Source organism: Pelophylax lessonae (genome assembly GCF_965119305.1).
Source record: "Pelophylax lessonae genome assembly, chromosome: 8".
NCBI classification, from domain to species: Eukaryota; Metazoa; Chordata; class Amphibia; order Anura; family Ranidae; genus Pelophylax; species Pelophylax lessonae.
Window position 1 is genome coordinate 43,909,204 of NC_138775.1, and position 20,280 is coordinate 43,929,483.

At 47.1% G+C, this 20,280-nt stretch overlaps 2 protein-coding genes across 2 annotated transcripts in view; both read right to left on the bottom strand.

The window, feature by feature from the left end:
• Positions 1 to 20,280, bottom strand: part of LOC309561237 (peroxisomal acyl-coenzyme A oxidase 2-like) — a 121,452-nt gene that overhangs the window by 55,578 nt on the left and 45,594 nt on the right. Inside the window, exons 3-4 of the mRNA XM_082265031.1 lie at positions 7,745 to 7,896; positions 5,665 to 5,772 (exon numbers count right to left, since the gene is read on the bottom strand). Of these exons, the coding sequence (XP_082121157.1) occupies positions 5,665 to 5,772; positions 7,745 to 7,896 (260 nt within the window). The remainder of the gene's footprint in view (positions 1 to 5,664; positions 5,773 to 7,744; positions 7,897 to 20,280) is intronic.
• Positions 16,369 to 17,367, bottom strand: LOC309561239 (lamina-associated polypeptide 2, isoforms alpha/zeta-like; the record flags this gene model as incomplete). The annotated part of the gene is made up of 1 exon (XM_082265033.1): positions 16,369 to 17,367. The coding sequence occupies exon 1, from the start codon at positions 17,185 to 17,187 to the stop codon at positions 16,369 to 16,371; it is 819 nt and encodes a 272-aa protein (XP_082121159.1). The 5' UTR covers positions 17,188 to 17,367.

Here is a 20,280-nt window from a genome sequence, read left to right on the forward strand (position 1 = left end):
ATTTCCTCACTCTTTCCCCGACGATCGGGGAAGAGCGGCGGGGATCACCGCCTCTCCTCCCCTGGCCCGACTCCCTCTGTGTCTGAATACAGCGGTAGCGCGCTGCAGAGAGAGGGAGGAATCCAGCGACATAGGTCTATGTCGCTGGACCCAGTCGAGCCGCTCTGCTGCAGTAGCAGCAACGTGAGCGGTCGGCTAGTGGTTAAAACAGAAACAAAACCTAAATCAGTACCCGTAATAAACAGGTTGCCAGTCTTGGGAGGCACCGAAACCAAATTAGAATTGTGTACCAGCGTTAATACTCAACGGTCCCCAGCCACGCAACACCATCTCGGGGACAAACTCACATTTACCAGTGATACCTCAATTGGTACCACTTTCCCGTTAATCCCCATTAACTGGGATCCACTAGAGGGCTCCATACCTTAGATGGGTCACCCCCCTCTGAACTTTGCAAGAATCTTAACGCTTTCAAAGACCCCAACCACCACAGCGCACAGGTGTAAAACCTTACACCTGTGGGCCCCTTCACAATCGCTGTGCTCTTTGAATACCATCCTGAATGCCCAGAGACCACAAATCTGTCCCAACCGCATTCAAGTGAACTCCTTCACTACAAAGGTAGCGCCAGGTATCAACCTCCAGGTCCTGGTGCAAAACCACGAAGTCACCGTTGCGCATAACAAAACGACTCCCTTTCTTGTTGACCTTGATTCTTACTTTGTTCAGCTTCTCAACCGACCTCGCAAAATGCCAAGAAGTACGGCCGACTATCTCTGACCAAATCACTATCTTGTCCGGTAAGGTCGTGCGCAATCTAAGGAAGTCAAATTTAATGTCACGTATGAGGTGACGCATAAACCGGACGCCTAAATCGTTACCACCGCGTGCAGCACCAATTTGTCTGGGGCCCTGTCAAGCCAGGCAAAGCGGTGCACTTCTGGAAGAACCTGACGCCAGAGCAAGCCCGGAACACCCAACTACGGCTTCTGATCTAGGAAAACCCAGCTGTAGCCCATTGGTGCGATCCTCTCCCCATTTGGCCCCCTAAAACACAAAAGAGTTCCCCAGGATCGATACCAGGCAACTAGCAGCATCTGTAAAGAAATAGCAAAAGGCACATAGCATAAAAGAAACAAAAACCCACAACATAAAACACAAACTGACCAGACCAAACAACCCATTAGGAAAACTTACAGCAAGTCAGGAGTCGGATGTACATATATCCGAAAGTGGTTAGATTCCCATCTCCCAATACGCTTCAAGACTGACTCCTCTAAATCCCATCTCGCGGCCTCCGTAGCTGCTCCGGTACAAAAAGAGTGAGAGGAGTAACTGAGCCTCATGACCCAGGGCTGACAGACAACGCCTGAAAAAAGTCACAAACTGAAATTTAGACATCGCTGATCCATCCTGATGCATGAGAAAAGACCCTGGTCGATGAGGATGAACACGCTCAAATTCCCCCACAACCCCCACCGGGCATGTAGGAGATCCCTGGATTAGATACAGACGAACATACATACCTCTACCCGCTACGCACGCCCGATGAGCTCACTAGCTCGCTGATCCTGAAGGCGCCATAAAAGGCCAGAACCAACGCCCTCTTGAACAGAAGGGACTCGTACTCCGAGGCACATATAAAACTCACCTGAAGGCATAACTCCTGAAGCAGACCAAACGACACTGGACGGTGCCTGTCCAAACTACGGGAACCCTTCCTGTAACCTTTCAATGACTGCCGAACTGCAAAGTCTTCGGTAACATCCTGAGCACCTGTCAATTTGAACAAGAACGCCAAACCCGCCAACTTCCGATTGGTGGCAGATACCGACACAAAAGAGCGAAAGTCCATACTCACCATGCCCGCCTCCCTGCTTGCTAAAAAATCCCACCAGTCCTGCCATACCTTCGAATATGCTGACCAAGTGGATGCACTCAAGGAGTTCTTCAACAAGCCAGTGACAACCCCGACGCAATTCGCCACAGCTCCAGCGGACAAGGCTCTCCATGTTTACCTGCAGCCGGTGCCAACTCTCGGAACCTGTCCAACTAAAAATGAGACAACGAATCAGCCAAGGTGTTAGTCACCCCTGGCAAGTGTACAGCGTATAAAAACCACATTAAAAACTGTAAACAATGCAGAACAAGGGGACGCAGCAAACGAATAGCTGGAAGTGAAGCAGCCAAAAGCCGATTGACGACCTGAACTACTCCCATGTTGTCACAATTCAAAACGAATCTTCCTGTTACGAAAGGAATCCCCGCAAAGCTCCACTGCCACAATCACTGGAAAAAGTTCCAAGAGCACCAGGTTCCGCAAGAACCACGCTTCCTGTCAGTCATCCGGCCATCGCTCCGCACTCCACCCCCCCCCCCCCCCCCAAAGACAAACCATAGCCCTCAGAACCTGCTGCATCCGTGTATAGGTTTATGTCAAAGTTGCTGACAGGGCCCTGTTGCCAGAGGAAACGCCCATTAAAAGGAGTCCAAGAAAATTTACCAAACCTTTAAATCCTCCCTAAGTTCCAAACTCAATGTGATAAAGTGACGCGGCGACTAAACCCCCGAGGTAGCAGCCGACAAGCGGCGACAGAAAATTCGACCCATAGACATAATGCGGCATGCGAAATTCAGCTTGCCCAGGAAAGACTGCAGCTGCCGAAGCTGTATTTTCCTTTTGCCGACAGCCGGACTGATATCCGCTTTAAGGGCGTGCAGCTTGTCCTCAGACAAGTGACATTCCATGGCTAGCATATCAATAATGATCCCTAAAAAAATAACTAACGTTCTCTTTAGGACCCTCGGTCTTATCCGCCGCCAAGGGGATGCCACAACGCTCAGAAATGTGCTGGATTGTGGCCAGAAAAATACAGCACAGGTTGGATGGAGGGGGGCCCACGCACAAGAAATTGTCCAAATAATGGATGATAGAATTGACCCCCGACACATCCCTGAACACCCATTCAACAAAAGAGCTGAATGTTTCAAAAAAATGCACACCAGATTGAACAACCCATGGGCAAACAGCCGTCAACATAAAAAGGAGTCCAACCCCCTACAGCCCAAGCGGTGAAAACACTGTGGAGGTACCGGCAATAACCGAAAGGACGCCTCAATGTCCGTCTTGGCCAAGAGAGCGCCACGCCTGTAATGCCATACCCAAAATAATGGCCATATATCAAAGGAGGTGGAAGATACCGCACAAGCCCCCGGGTCGATCGCATCATTGACCGAACCACCTTTTGGGAAGGACAGATGATGGATAAGACGGAACTTGAAGGGCTCCTTCTTGGGAACCAGGCCCAAAGGTGACACCACAAGCTCAGCAATGGAGGGTTGAATGAAAGGCCCAGCCATGCGCCCCAAAGCCACCTCTTTGGCTAGCTTACCTGAGACTACTTGGGGGTGCAACCTGGTCAAACGCAAATTATCAGCCATTGGGGGATTGAGGCCAATGAACATGGGATAACAAAACCCTCAGAAAAGCCAGATTCCAAGAACCGAGCAGCCACCTAATCAGGATACCCATTTAGGAAAGGCCGCATCCTTTCCACTTTCACTGGTGTTCTCCCTTTTGTTCGCAGTATCTCTGGAACGACCCTTGATCTGTTTAAAGCAACGGGAGAGGGGGTAGGAACCTCCACATCCGAACATTTGTGTCTGTAGCGACACCCACGTTCCATCATTGAATTGCCAGCAGAACCCCCTGCACTTTGCGGCCGACTATCCCCGGGTGTTCGGACCACCAGCCCTGCTTGGAAAAAAAGGACCAAAAAGCCCACGCCAAAGTCATGAGATGCATCCATAAGCTGATGTCCTTATGATCCCATCAAGGCTGGGCGGATAGCTTTCCGCTGACAGAACTGCTCATCGTAACAAAGCCAAGCGACTCCCCCATACACCCTGTGGGCCTCGCTGATGACATCCAAATAGCAGAAAAGCACTGAACAGTGATCTGGGTGCTTCTCCCCAATCACGCTAGCTAAGATAGCGAACGCCTGCAACCAGTTGCTAAATGTTTGCGGAATTAACCGAAATCGATGCTTCTCCTCGTCCTCCTTTTGATTCCTTCGGCTTTAACCTGTCTAAATTACATTTTTCCAGTGGGAGCAACGTGAATATCTCCATTTACTCATCCTTCCAAAGCTTCTCCCGCACCTCCGTCTTGAGATGCGCCCCCAACAGGCTCTCAAAGCACACGTATAGCTCGCATTTCGCGGAATCCGCTAAATGGATTGCCTCCGCCAACTTATCTCCATTCCCGAGGGCGTCCACCTTGTCCCCCGCCGTTGAAGCCTAAGAGGGAACTGCCTGAGGAGCCACCTGGCCCACCCCCTGGGAGGACCCCCCAGACGCCACAGGCATAGCAACAGCCCCGGGTCCCGCATCCTAACACTGCACCAGCGACTAAGCCGGAAACAGGTCAAGCAGGCCTTGCACCCCAGACGCAGCGGACCGCTGGTCCACCCCATCAGAAACAGAGGGGCCAGTAGGCCCCAACACTGGACTCCCTGACCCCACACAAACCCAAATCCTGCACAGCAGTTGCAGCAACATTTTTAGCAAGCACATTAAGGGACTCACAAGGCTGACAAGAGAGGTGCCCCTCAGCTGCCGATCTGGACTCCACTGCTGGCGATGGACCCGAGCCTTCTCCTTCCTCCGAGCTGGTTAGTTCTCCCTCCGATCGGCCAGGGGATGATGCCTCACTGCTGTCCTGAAGAGTGTTGAGCGGCACCCAAGGACCCGGGCACGTGCCCGACCTGTCCCGGCGCAGTGAAGACCTCGACCCACCACCAGACGTCCTGGGGGTCTTCCTCCCTGCTTGCAGGGCTCTGCCTCCGGAGACATCATACGAAGGGGACACCTGCATGCGCAGTCTAAGGCCGCCGGCAGCTCCACTTGACTGGCTGGTGCCCGCCGAAGTCTCTCTCACCCGCCAAGCTGCCCTCCTAGCCGGAGACAAACAGGCAGGCGCAGCTGCACATCCGGCACTCCTGCAACGAGCAGGCGGACCTGGGGACAGAGGAGAGTGTCTCCGCCTGCCAGAGCTCCGCCGACGGCGGGGAGCCGACAACAGCAGGAGAATACTGTGTTGGCTTGCCTGGAGGGTCCAAGCCTGGGCTCCCTGTTGGCGCACAGCTCTGGGGGACATTGAAGGGCTAAACCGCTCCAGGGGCTGTGACCTCTGAGCGTGTGGTGAAGGCTGTGGCCCCCCCCCTCGCAGAGGGCTCACCCCTCATTATAGCGGCAACTTGGCGTCGGAGCCAGGCCTTACCCCGAGTGGCAGTGGCCGCCCGGAGCTGCCCAAAAATGGAATCCACGTCCCCCATGGGGAAACAAAATGACCGGGGGCAAAAAAATAAAAAATTAGAAGGGATACCTGGAAAAGGCAGATTCTCTCTCTTTCACTCTTCTTGCGACCTGTCTCACTTTCTGCTCCGCCCACAGTTACTCGAGACAGCCACCCCCCCCCCCCTTGCCTGCTGGCCAATCCAAACCCCTGACCTCTGAGTGATCCCCACTAATTAACCCCTGCAGCTGAGTATGCACAGCACACCTGATCATGAGGCCCTGCGCTTATTTTTATTTTTTTCATTGCTTGTGGCGACTTATGAGAAAGACAGGCCCGGAGCAAAACAGTATAAAGAGTATACTTACAATCTCCTGGCCACCATTTTGTTGCTGTAATGGTTGGAGTGTCAATGATAAATTCCTGGGTTGTAGAATCAAAGGTGGCAGTGGTTTCTAAACCTCGAAGAAATGTGCCTGAAACAAATTAACAAGCTAGGTGAATGAACTTGGATCTTTGGTTTTTAACTCATCCGCTTTACAACACTTTCCTTATTCCCTATAAATGCACCTGGTGTTGACCTGTATATTGAACTTAACAGCTGTCAAAGTTCTTTGTTTAAAGGGCAGAAAATCAAAAAGTTTCAAATATCAGTTCACAAAACATAAAATTTTAAAATGATCAACTGAGAAGATTTCTGCACCTGACCGTCCAAGAAGTCCACCAGTCATGGAGATTGCAACGAGATCAGCAGTCTCCACTTTTTTCTAAATTCTTGGGCTTGGTGTCCGCTGGTTTACAGCAAAGATACAGCCTAATACTTTAGAGCCATTTATTTCAAAGACAAAAAGAATGATTTGCTGGACACTGCTTATTATCTTAGAATTGGGAATAAACCCATTATTTTTTGGATTACGGTGGAAGCGATGGCATGCAAATACTTTGTAACCCTCCCTCCCCCCACCCCTCAATTGTGGATTTTAGACTTCTAGAAAAATAATAATATTTATCTATAGTAACACTTTTTGTCCTAAAAATATGCTTTTTATGTTCATACCAAAGTTTTCACTGAATAAATCAACCAGCTTGACCAAAGCCAAATAAAAAAAATAAACAAACAAACATACATACATTTACTGCCGGTTCACACTACCGCGACTTGTCAGGCGACTTAGTCGCCTGACAAATCGTGCTCCATTCTGTGCTATGGGAAGCGTTCTAATAGGAGCTGCTCAAGTCGCTCCAACTTAGAAAAAGGTTCCTGCACTACTTTTGACCGAAGTCGGAGCGACTTGCATTGACTTCCATTATGTGAAGTCCGTGCAAGTCGCGCCGAAGTCGCGGTGCACAGCGACTTCACTAGTCGCCCCCGAAGTCGTGTCGCCATAGTGTGAACCGACTCTTAAGGGAGCCAGGTGGAAAATTATACACCAAGCAGTGACTGTATCCTATCAGACACAGGATAGAGGAATTGATTACATTTTCTTGTGTTCAGCCTGTGTTTGGCCCAGCTTTAGTTTTTTGGACATGATCCCATTCCCCCCTGTGCTGATAGACTATAATAGATATACAGTACGTTTATAGATATACAGTACTTTTATACAGCATTTCTGATTTCGTATATATTTTATATAAATTAAAAGCGACTTAGGTGATAATACAATAGATAGAATTGTACATTGTACACAATACAACCAATTTTGGCAAAAAAGTAGTACCCTGCTAGGTAAACGTTAGCCATTAGCTCTACTGTAATCAGTTTCCTGGCTTGTGATTATTTTGGGCTGTTCTGTGTCTCACTGGTTGCAGGACTGGCTGCTTCCCCCAGTCTGTCATAGTGTTCTAGTATGTGGTACATACCAGCACATTATGGCATTAACCACCTAGGGGCCCAGCCAGTTATTTTTACTATGGGTTTAAAAGAAGAATAGTTACATTTGTCTAGCTTTATGTCACTGCCCCACCTTTCTACTTTGTCCAATCAGAGAATGCTTTGCATTTATTCAGAAAATGCAAAGTGGCCGACCTATGTTCACAATGCATCCCAGCCTTCCCAGAAGAGCTGAAGCGATTAAAGCTGCAAATGGTGGGCCAACTCAATATTGAATCCTACGGACTAAGACTGGGATGCCATTAAAATGTATGTGCGAGTAAAGGCAAGCGTTCCAACACTTTTGGTAATATAGTGTGTATACTGCACAACAGATGTACATGTTGAGCGGAGGAGGGGGTGTTAGCCGTGCATCTAACTATTTCTTTACAGACAGACCATTAGCGCTCTGTGTATGGTCAGATTTAGATCTTACAAATCACTATAGATGGTGGTCAGATTTAGATCTTACAAATCACTATAGATGGTGATAAAGTGCTAGGTATTTTTCCACAGACACAAAATACAGAATTATTATAATAAAACATTACGCAAGTAATTAATCTGTAATAACATACCATGTCCCAGCTCAGTCTGAGCGTAGGTTCCTAAGATTTGATAGTTGTTGGCAAGTGGCACCCACTTGGCGATTTGCTCATCTGTACCCAGTGCATTGAGAGAATGTATAAAGACACCATGGTTTTTAAGAGAAAACTCGTCGCTGAGTGCCCTGAAAGAAGAAAGCTAATGTGAGTACCCAAGTTCTTGGAGAATTGCCTGAAATGGGAAAAGGATAATATTTGCAGTTTTAGCAATCATTTAAATACTCAGACTGCATGACACCAATGAGCCACCAGCAAACACACCATTCTAGGTCTTACCAGCGAAAGAGGAGACAGCTAAATTTTGTAACAAATTTTAATTTGAAAAGCTACTAGTGTATGGCTAGCCTAACCCCATAAGCAGACCTCCCCTATGTTAATGGCAGCAATATATTGGACAGTCCTCTAAAGGCCATTGTTGGAAATCAGAGAGGTCAAACATGTAGGCACATTAACCACTTGTCTGCCAAGGTACATTTATAAATGGCATTGTAGACAAAAATGGTTAAATTAAGCCCACAGCTGGGTTATAAAAATATAATAAAAATTACATTTTTTTAAAGCATCCCCTGTCACCCTCATACACACCCTATTGTCAGGGTCATGTTCAGAGACCAGTAGCTATAACAGTAGAGAAGGTCCCATAGACTAGCAGGATTAGTGCATGAGCAGATCACCCTGGCAGATGACGCAGGCGCAGGGTCTAAGCACTAACAAGTATTCACCAGTCCTGATGAAGATGGGTTTTGCTGCGTGCTAGTACCAGGTCGTGGTCCTTAGGATCACCTCTCTAGGAGATGAGCAAGGCATGGTCCAGTAGAAGATATACAGTCAGGTCCATAAATATTGGGACATCGACACAATTCTAATCTTTTTGGCTCTATACACCACCACAATGGATTTGAAATGAAACAAACAAGACGTGCTTTAACTGCAGATTTTCAGCTTTAATTTGAAGGTATTTACATCCAAATCAGGCGTAGGAATTACAGTTTGTATAATGTGCCTCCCACTTTTTTAAGGGACCAAAAGTAATGGGACAGATTAATAATCATAGATCAAACCTTCACTTTTTAATATTTGGTTGCAAATCCTTTGCAGTAAATTACAGCCTGAAGTCTGGAATGCATAGACATCACCAGACGCTGGGTTTCATCCCTGGGGATGCTCTGCCAGGCCTCGACTGCAACTGTCTTCAGTTCCTGCTTGTTCTTGTAGCATTTTCCCTTCAGTTTTGTATTCAGCAAGTGAAATGCATGCTCAATCGGATGAAGGTCAGGTGATTGACTTGGCCATTGCAGAACATTCCACTTCTTTCCCTTAAAAAAAACTCTTTGGTTGCTTTCGCAGTATGCTTCGGGTCATTGTCCATCTGCACTGTGAAGCGCCGTCCAATGAGTTCTGAAGCATTTGGCTGAATATGAGCAGATAATATTGCCCGAAACACTTCAGAACTCATCCTGCTGCTTTTGGCAGCAGTCACATCAATAAATACAAGAGAACCAGTTCCATTGGCAGCCATACATGCCCACGCCATGACACTACCACCACCTCGCTTCACTGATGAGGTGGTATGCTTTGGATCATGAGCAGTTCCTTTCCTTCTCCATACTCTTCTCTTCCCATCACTCTGGTACAAGTTGGTCTTGGTCTCATCTGTCCATAGGATGTTGTTCCAGAACTGTGAAGGCTTTTTAGATGTTGTTTGGCAAACTCTAATCTGGCCTTCCAGTTTTTGGGGCTCACCAATGGTTTACATCTTGCGGTGAACCCTCTGTATTCACTGTTGACTTTGACACACATACCTCCTGAAGAATTTTATTGATCTGGCCAACTGTTGTGAAGAGTGTTTTCTTCATCAGGGAAAGAATTCTTCGGTCATCCACCACAGTTGTTTTCCGTGGTCTTCTGTGTCTTTTGGTGTTGCTGAGCTCCCCGGTGCGTTCTCTCTTGTTAAGGATGTTCCAAACAGTTGATTTGGCCACACCTAATGTTTTGATATCTCTCTGATGGGTTGGTTTAGTTTTTTTAGCCTAACGATGGCATGCTTCACTGATAGTGACAGCTCTTTGGATCTCATATTGAGAGATGACAGCAACAGATTCCAAATGCAAATAGCACAATGGAAATTAACTCTGGACCTTTTATCTGCTCCTTGTAAATGGGATAATGAGGGAACAACACACAGCTTGTCATGGAACAGCTGAGCAGCCAATTGTCCCATTTCTTTTGGTCCCTTAAAAAGTGGGAGGCACAAATACAAACTGTTATAATTCCTACACCATTCACCCGATTTGGATGTAAATACCCTCAAAACTAAAGCTGAAAGTCTGCAGTTAAAGCACATATTGTTTGTTTCATTTCAAATCCATTGTGGTGGTGTATAGAGCCAAAAAGATTAGAATTGTGTTGATGTCCCAATATTGATGGACCTGACTGTAGCACGTATAGATCAAGCAAAAGCATAGTCTGTAAACAAGCCAAAAGGTTCATAACATGTGGTTGTAGGTTAGGATCAAGTAAAAGCATAGTCAAGGAACAAGCCAAAAGGTCGGTAATGTATGGTAGGGAAGATAAAAACAGCTACAGGTACGCAAAAGGAGCAAGATATTGGCTGTAGAGAGCACAATATTTTGGCAAACAGAAAGTGCAAAGGCATGGCGGAAATAGGAAGCTCCTTGGAGACGCAAAGAGTTCAAGGTTCACAAGAAACAAGGTGTGAGACCTGATTGTCTAAGGGAGGGGTGTCAAACTCAATTTCATCAAAGGGCCGCATAAGCAGTATGATTGCCCTCATAGGGCCAGTTGAAGCTGGGGTGCGCTACATATAGAGTGCAGGGTTCAGGAGTGCAGAGTGCAGGGTTCAGGAGTGCATTATGTACAGAGTGCAGGGTTCAGGAGTGCATTATGTACAGAGTGCAGGGTTCAGGAGTGCATTATGTACAGAGTGCAGAGTTCAGGAGTGCATTATGTACAGAGTTCAGGAGTGCATTATGTACAGAGTGCAGGGTTTAGGAGTGCATTATGTACAGAGTGCAGAGTTCAGGAGTGCATTGTGTACAGAGTGCAGAGTTTAGGAGTGCATTATGTACAGAGTGCAGGGTTTAGTAGTGCATTATGTACAAAGTGCAGGGTTTAGGGGTGCACTATGCACACCGTGCAACCCACTCCCCCAAAGTTTTCTCGCATTTCTCTCTCCTACCTGGCCTGGCTCTAGTACCTACCTGTGTAGGCGGCTCTGCCTCGCCTTGCAAAGCGGTTACTCATTCACTCAGATTCCCGAGATCTGTCCCTGTCATGAGTGTGTGCAGCGATCTGTTACTTCCGGGAGCCGCTGTGCTTGAAAGTGACAGCAGGAAGTGGAGGGCCAGAGCTGGAGGTGGTGGAATGGAGATTTCACCATGTTCCGGCTTCAAAATAGGTTACGAGGGCCACTTGACAAGGCCTGGGGGGCCATATTCAGCCCGCGGGCCTTGTGTTTGACATGTGTGGTCTAAGGGGTTCCATCTATATCTATAAGCACCTAGCCCACCCACACAGGGGCTATGACTGGCGACATGAAAACATATTCACACTCACAGTAAAAAACGAAGGAGGGAGCGTCACCTTCTCAAATAATCACATTAAAAACTTAAAACATTACATATGTATTTTGGGGAAAACCCCCACATTTTGCCAAAGTAGCCAGGAGGTATGGTCAAAAGACCCCCTGTGGGTAGTCCTGGACAACTAAAGAGGGCTAACAAACCCATCAAAGGAGAGGAAACAAAGAGCAAAGACAGGAAAGAAAGATTAAAGCGAAGTGAAGGGGAGAAAGGGAATGTAAGGACCCGGGATCGCCTGAGACACCTGTTAAGTTGACCCACGCTTGTCAGGGGAGAGATTAGGGAAGGCATACGTTAACTACGGTTCCCAAATTTTTAAGAACTTAGCGTGCGAGTCGCAAAGGATACTAGACATTCGTTCATTAGGCATCATGGCCATCAAACGATGTCTCACTCCCTAGAATGGGACTGTAGGTTTCTTCCAGGCCTGAGCAATCGTCCTTTTGGCTGCTATGAAGAAAAAAAAAAGATGGCAGTTTTTGTGACGACCAAATAAGCCAGGGATGGGACAATGCAGCAAAGCAAATTTAGCCTCCTTTCAGATATTGAGGTGGAACAAGAAATACAGCAGAGGAAACAGTCGGGACCAAAAGCCCAGGTTGAGGGCAGGTCCACCAGGTAGACAAAACATCCCCTCCCCCCGATGGCCACACACCAAAAAACAGCGATCATTAGAGGTCGGGTTAGTATGGGCGATACGGGGTGGAACCCAATACCACCGCAACAACACTTTATGCTCCGTGTCTAAGGTGGCAGTATTAAATGAATATTTAGCAACTGAAGACAAAGCCTTGCTCAGATGAGATTCATGTTGGTGGGGACAGAGCAGTCAAAAAATGTCGCACATATGTAAGGCCACGGGAAGGCCACCAAGTGAACATTTGGAGCTGGTCAATATCAGGGGGAAACAAGGGGTTGTTGGTAATAGGCAGCAAGGGTAGAAAAGGGAGACATGAGGGAGCTCCAGTACCTTACTAAGTGCCGGTTCACACTATAGCGATGTCAGACATTACATGTGATTCACACCGCACTGCAAGTTACATGCGATGTCTGTGCGATACCGAATTCAGATATATAAAGATCGTATGGCTGAATTCGCATTGCATTTGAACAAAGTCGTGCAGGACCTTTTTTTGGTGCTCACCAGAATCAGATTGCATGGGTGTTCAGTTCACACCTATGTGATCGGATTCCTGTCCGAATTGACAGTACGCACTGCGATATGCAAACTAATCTGGGGGTGTGATTAACTTTGAACTGACACTACCAGCAGTTTGCTTATGGCAATGTGAACTGCCTGCGAGTCGGGTGCGATACAGGGGATTTGCAGGGTGAACCGGCCCTAAATCACATAGTTCCAAGCTTTGTTGCAAGAATGGGCTTAAAAGGCAGCAGTACGTAGTTTATGTGGAAGCCATAAAAAAGAGCCTGTACAGAAAGAGGAGCGCAGTTAGGGAGCTCCAAAAACACCCATAAGGGAACTTTGGATGAGATGAGGCGTGAAACACGATCACTTGAGAGATCTAGGCAGTCAGATAATATCTGGAGACATGGGGAACCAACAGTGTAACAAAAGGGGGACAGTCTTGTGTAACAAAAGTGTAGTGGTGCCACTGAAGTGTTGGTGTATATACAACACAACACGTCTGTCACCCCACTGATCCCATTTTTTTTTTTTGCATCATCAGGTTCTGTTGCTGCATTATTTAGTACTCCCCCTTCTGTGTTGCAGGTGCTATTCCTTCTGAGTCAGTAGTGATAAAAAAAATAAATAAAAAAAACCTTAGTTACTTACCAGTGACGGTATTTCTAAGAGCCTTACAGGACAGCACCTGGAGAGAGCGCAGCTCCACCCAATCCACAGGAAACACTGCAAATAAAAACTCCTCCTCTTCCACCATGCCTCAGTCATAGAGTAGCCTCCGACATGCTGGAAAACAAACTACCACAGGTTAAACATTTACAAATTATATTATAAACAAAACCAAGGGGGGGTAGCTGCTGCTGTCCTGAAAGGCTCTTAGAAATACCGTCACCGGTAAGTAACTAAGGTTTTCTCAGGTCGCCTTTCAGGACAGCACCTGGAGAGGATAAGCGAGTAACTTACACTTAGGGTGGGACCACTGCCTGCAGAACCTTTCTGCCAAAGGCTTGATCCTGAGCTGACAACAAATCCAACCTGTAGTGTCTAATAAAGGTTGAATAGCTGGACCAGGTAGCTGCCTTGCAGATCTGATCAGGCGAAGCACCGGCCCTTTCAGCCCATAAGGTTGCCACAGACCTTGTAGAATGCGCCAAGATGCCTTCTGGAGGTTCTTCTCCTTGAGCTACATAAGCCTGTTCAATTGCCCATCTGAGCCATTTGCCTAAAGTGCTCTTTGATGCTTTTTCTCCTATACGGGACCCTGAGAAGATGACAAATAATGCATTTGTCTTTCTAAATTCCTTAGTTACCAGGAGGAACTGAAGCAAGCATCTCCTCACGTCCAAGGTATGAAAGGATTCTTCCCGAGTATTACTAGGAGTTGAGAAGGTTGGTAAGACAATTTCTTGTGATCTATGAAAAGATGAAGCAATCTTTGGAAGAAAGGCTGGGTCCATTCTTAGGACTACTCGATCTGCAAAAATTGTCAAAAAAGGGTCTGAAACTGAGAGGGCCTGGATCTCACTGATCCTTCTGGCCGAGGTTATTGCTATCAAAAAGATAGTCTTCAAAACTAAATTCTTCAGAGAAGCCTCTTTTAAAGGTTCAAAGGGAAACTTAGTCAAACCTTGTAACACAATGGTCAAATCCCATTTGGGAAATACCTTAAGGGCTATTGGCCTATTGCGGGCTAATGCCTTGAAAAATCGAATGATTAGAGTCTCTTGGGACAAAGTTTTTTCGAAAAAACCTGAAAGTGCTGCAACTTGCGTTTTTAGAGTGCTCGCTGCTAGTCCTTTCTCCATTCCCTCATGGAGGAACTCAAGCACTGAAACTAAATTTTTTAATTCAAAATTTTTGCTGGAACACCAGAAGTTATATTTTCTCCAGACTTTTAAGTAAATATCCCTAGTCACCTTCTTCCTGCTGGAGAGAAGGGTGGAGATCACTTTTTCTGACAGGCCTCTGGCTCTTAAGAGGTCTTCCTCAGTAACCACGCTGTCAGTTGTAAGCGGTCCAGTTCTGGAAACATTAGGTTCCCCTGTGTCAAAAGATCTCTCCTGTACGGAAGTCTCCAGGGAGGTTCTGAGGCAAGATTCAGCAGGAGAGCGAACCAAGGTCTCTTTGGCCAATAAGGTGTGATCAGAATCAAGTTGGTCTTTTCTTCTCTGAATTTTTTGAGAACCAACGGAATCAGCTGGAATGGAGGGAATGCGTAAGACAGATGGAAGTCCCATGGATAAGCTAGAGCATCCAAGCCCCAATCCTGATCCTCCCTGTGTAGGGAAAAGAATCTTTGGACTTTGGTGTTCTGTTGACAAGCGAACAAATCTATTTGGGGAAGACCCCAAACTTCCACAATCTGCGAAAATACTTCTTGGATCAGACTCCATTCTGATTCCAACACCTTTTTCCTGCTCAGCAGATCTGCTAGAAGGTTTTGTGACCCCTTCAGATGCACCGCTGTCAAAGAGGCTAGATTTTTCTCCGCCCAGGAGAGTAGCTGTATTGCCAGGTCTGACAGTTGTCTGCTTCTTGTGCCTCCTTCTTGTGCGCTGTCATGTTGTCCGACAGAACTTGCACATGATGGCCCTTGACTGTCTGTTGAAAGGACCAAAGACCCAGAAGGATGGCTTTCAACTCCCGCCAGTTGGATGATTTCCTGGACTCTGCCTTGGACCATGTTCCTTGCATTGTCCGACCTTCCAAGTGGGCTCCCCAGCCCCACGAACTGGCATCCGTGGTCAGACGTTTGCTCGTCTGGAAAGTCCATTGCAGACCTTCCTCCAGAGTTCTGGAATTTCTCCACCACCACAGAGATCTTTTTGCTTTTGTGGCGATTCTGATTGATTTCTCCAGATATTCCGGGTATGACCAATTCTGCAGAATGTCTCTCTGGAGAAGACGGGAATGCAGCCTTGCCCACTGTACTGCAGGGATAGCGGCTGTGAGCAAGCCCAGAGCTGCCATGGCCGACCTAACAGTAACCTGATGATTGGTTTGTAATCGAGCAACTGCGTTCTGAGTTCTCTTGATCTTTTCTTGAGGTAGAAACACCTTCTGGAGGACCGAATCTATTCTGTATCCCAGAAATTTTATCTGCTGAGATGGAATCAAGCTGGACTTCTCCAAATTCATGAGCCACCCCAGACTTTCTAGGTGGTCCTGAGTCTCCTGAAGGTGTACCAATGCCTGGCTCTTGGACTCTGCAAAAATTAGCAGATCGTCCAGGTAAGGGACAATTGAAATACCCCTCAGCCTTAACGGCTCTAGGGCATCCGCCATTACCTTGGTAAACACCCTTGGAGAAGATGAGAGGCCAAAGGGGAGGGCCCTGAATTGTAGATGCCAGACCGATTCCCCCAGATTGACCGCCAGCCTTAGGAATTTCTGACACTCCTGATTTATTGGGATGTGCAGGTAAGCGTCCCTCAGATCTAAGGATGCCATGAAACAGTTTGGGGACAACAGTTTGGTCACTGAATAGATGGTGTCCATCCTGAAGTGCTTGTACCGAATTGATCTGTTCAGGATCTTTAAATTTAGGATCATTCGGTACTTGCCTGAGGGTTTTTTCACTAGAAAGATTTGAGAATAAAACCCACAGCCTTGTTGCCCCTCGGGGACTTGGATAATCACTTCCTGTTGAATAAGCTCTTGTAAAAGAGACATCATTGAGGAAGCCTCTTTCGGGTCCCTTAGAAGGGGAGTAACATGGAATCTGCTTGGAGGTGTCTCTGAAAATTCCAGTCTATCCTTGAGCCACTATATTCCTCACAAAGGGGCTTGCGGATACCTCTTCCCAACGTGGGAGGGACCATAACAGTCTTCCTCCCACTGGAAGACTGTTGTCACTTGCTTTTATTGGCCTGGTCAGGTGGTCTGAAGAGGACTCCACCTTTCCCTTTGCCTTTTTGGGAGGCCCATCTTGATCTCTGATCTTGTTCACGACCTCTGTTGGTTTGCTGAACAGAACGAAATCTTTTTTTAGGAGGCGATCTCTTTTTTGACGGAAAGGCCTTCTTATCCGCCGTCCTGTCAAGGATTGCTTCCAATTCTGGCCCAAAAAGCAAGTCACCGGCAAAAGGTAAACTACAGAGTTTCACCTTAGAAGCTGAATCACCTGACCAGGTTTTCAACCAGACCGCCCTCCTGGCAGAGTTGACAAGGGCTGCTGACCTGGCGGACATTTTAATGGATTCAGCAGAAGCATCGGCCATATACTTTACTGCCTTTAGGAGCAGCGGAAACGAATCCAGGAGATCTTTCCTTGCTGTTCCAGCCTCCACATGCCCTTTAAGTTGTTCGAGCCAGCACTCAAGATTTCTGGCTACCACAGTGGAGGCCATGGCCGGCTTAAGGCTGGACGTAGAGGAATCCCAAGCCTTTTTAAGGAGAGAATCTGCCCTTTTATCCATGGCGTCTTTCAGAACACCCATGTCTTCGAACGCCAAATCCGTGCGGCGAGACACCTGAGAAAAAGCAGCATCCACTCTGGGCTTCTTGTTCCATAGATGCGCCGTATCCTCTTCAAACGGAAATCTCCTTCTTAGGGATTTAGAGAAAAAAGGGGCCCTCTCTGGGTCCTTCCACTCTTTTTCAATAGATTCCGTAAGGACTTTATGAACAGGAAAAACCCTGTGTTTTGTCTGTTCTAGGCCTTGGTACATTTTGTCATGAAGTGAAACTTGCAACTTTTCTTCTGCGATTTCTAACGTGGTGTGAATCGCCTTCAGCAAATCATCAACTTCTTCCAAGGATAATTTGTATCTGGAAGATCTAGCCACCTCTTCCTTTTCTTCCTCCTCTGAATCCCTGAGGGAACAGAGAGCACTCTCCCCCTCATCTTCTGAATCACTTGACACTGCAGACTTAGAAGTAGACGGCTGGGAAGATGTTCCACCCGTTTGTTGGGAATCTGATAGAACTTGTGGCGTCCTGGATAACAGGGAACAAACTAAGGACAGGGTGTCTGTGAGTTCCTTGAATGAGGATATGAAGTCACTATTCTGCTGACTAGACTCTTCCTTCACCAGATCAGCAATACAGGATTTACAAAGTGGCTTCACCCAGGAATCTCTGAGTGGATTTTTGCATTAAGGGCATTTCCTTGATGCTGGGGCTCTTGTCTTCACTGTGGCTTTAACCTAGTAAAGAAAAAGCCACCATGAAACCCCAATAACCACTAATAAAAACCACCACCTAGTGATTTTTTGCAAGGGAGAAACAGTGACCCACACCAAAAAAAGGATCAGAAGAAAGACTCCCAGATGCATACATATCCTGTCAGGCTGGGAACAGTTACTCAGTCTACAGGGCAGGCTCCAAAGGAGGGAAGGAAGAAAACCCCAAAATAAAAGCTCACATGGTAAAGAAAAAGAGGCACCACTGCACCTCTCCTACCTGAGCTTGGCCGGCGCTGGCGGTGCCTGCTTCCACCGTTGCTGCAGACCTTGCCTCCATGCTTGTTTGAAAGCGCAGCTTGCTGGCAGATCTCTCCGATTTAAATACCGCTTCCCGCGTCCTCCTCTGTGGACCAGAAGCGCCGACCTTGCGACCTGCCTCTGACCCCTGCATGCAGTGCGGTTGGAGCTATCGCCGCCACGCCCCCACCGAAAGTCCCGTCCACCGGAAGTGACGCCGCGCGTCCCCGGGATCAGAGTCCGAAAGTGCGGGAGATTTGAATGCCAAAAGCGACTCCCCGCCTGCCGACCGGCCGAAGCGCGGACCTCTGACACCCGGACCGGACCTCCGATGGGTTTCAGCTCCCCTGAGCGAACGAGGTGAGATGGCTCCGGAGCATACCCCCTTTGACACTCCAGGGAGGGGAGCTGGGATGGTCTCTGAAACAGCAAACAAAAAATGGGCAACAAATCCCTCTCTCCCCCTGGAGAGAGTGCAGCCCTTCCACATCGCTCCTGCAATGCTTCCACCATGGCGGAGGAAACACAAATGACTGAGGCATGGTGGAAGAGGAGGAGTTTTTATTTGCAGTGTTTCCTGTGGATTGGGTGGAGCTGCGCTCTCTCCAGGTGCTGTCCTGAAAGGCGACCTGAGAAAAATTTGTGTCGCAGCAGCACTAATATTTAGGGCATAATTGCTGCCCCCCCTTCTGCGACGCAGGTGTTGTTCCTTTTGTGTAAGCAGTCATTTTATCATTCTTTTTGTGGTGCAGCAGCACAAATAATATTTAGGGCATAATTGCTGTCCCCCCTTCTGCATCGCAGGTTCTTTTCCTTCTGCGTCAGCAGTGTTTATTTTGGCTTTATTTATATATATATTTTTTTTTTTTTGTTAAATAACACACACTATAATAAAATTGTTTATAGTGCGCAAAGCACATAAGTATTGCACCCAAGCACCATATTTCCATTCCACGATCTATAATAAAACATTATACAAATCTTCCCAAAAAATCCCCATAATGTCTGAAAGGCCAACAATGAGAGGCAGACGCTCACAGGCCACTAAAAGAGGGCAAACAGCCTCTGTGCCCACAGTGAAAAGTGGTGGTCACAGACATGGTGCATCCTCTACAGGCAGGGCACACTTGACCCTTTTTTTTCCAGTGCTGGCCGTGTCATTAAGCCACAACATGCAGAAGAGTTGGTGGAGGGGATAACTAAGCTGTCCTCATACTCTGTCATCCAGGCTCATACTAGTTTGCCTTCCACTGCAGCTGCCAAAGCGGCCTATTCCACAGGCTTCTTGTCCACAGCTACTCCTTCCATAGCCCCACCATCATGCACCGAGGAGTCACCTGAATTATTTGATCATAGTGTCAGTTACATGCTGCTGGAGAATGCGCAACAATTTGAATGCTCTGATGTTGGTTCCCAGGTTGAGGAAGTGCGTAACGTGAGCCTAGAGAGAGGGGGTGCCAATGACGGACAAGAAACTAGCAGTCATGCTCCCCCAGCTGCAGCATACTGCCAAGTATAAATAAATTATATATAAATATATAATAGCCGCGCTCTCCAGTGAATAATTCTCATAAATAAATTAAAAGCCCTAAATCTTATTGAATTAATAACAATCAAGTGAATTTGGTGGATAATTGAATTCCCAATGTGTAATTTTTTTCACTTATGTCCAAGTGCCACCTTAAATTAAATGCAAATAAATTATCAAAAATTAGGCCTCAATAAGTGGCTTCTAACGGATCAAAATTAAATATATCGAATAAAATAATAGATTAATTAAAAATTAAAGTTACTTACTGGCAACGTCTTTTCCAGTAATCTTTCAGGACAGGCACTTCTGAAAGAACCTGGCTCCACCCTTCATAGAAAACATCGCCCCAATCAAATAGATTTAAGCCTCCTTCCAGCTGGCTGCCTCAGTTCTTCAAGAGTACCTCAGGCCACTGGGGAGACACAAAGATATATCATACTAACCTCCATCATCTTATATTCAGACCTTCTTCGGGTGGGTATTAGTGCTGTCCTGAAAGACTACTGGAAAAGACGTTACCAGTAAGTAACTTTCATTTTCCCTTGTCGTCTTTCAGGACGGGCACTTCTGAGAGGATAAGCGAGTACTTAACTTTCAGGGTGGGACTACCGCCTGCAGGACTTTTCGCCAAAAAGCCTGATCCTTAGCAGATAGTAGGTCCAGTCTATAGTGTCTGGAGAAGGTTGTGTAGCTGGACCAGGTTGCTGCCCGACAGATCTGCTCCGGGGTAGCTCCAGCTCTTTCCGCCTGAGAGGCCGCCATTGCCCTAGTAGAATGTGCCCTGATACCCATAGGAATCTCCTCTCTGG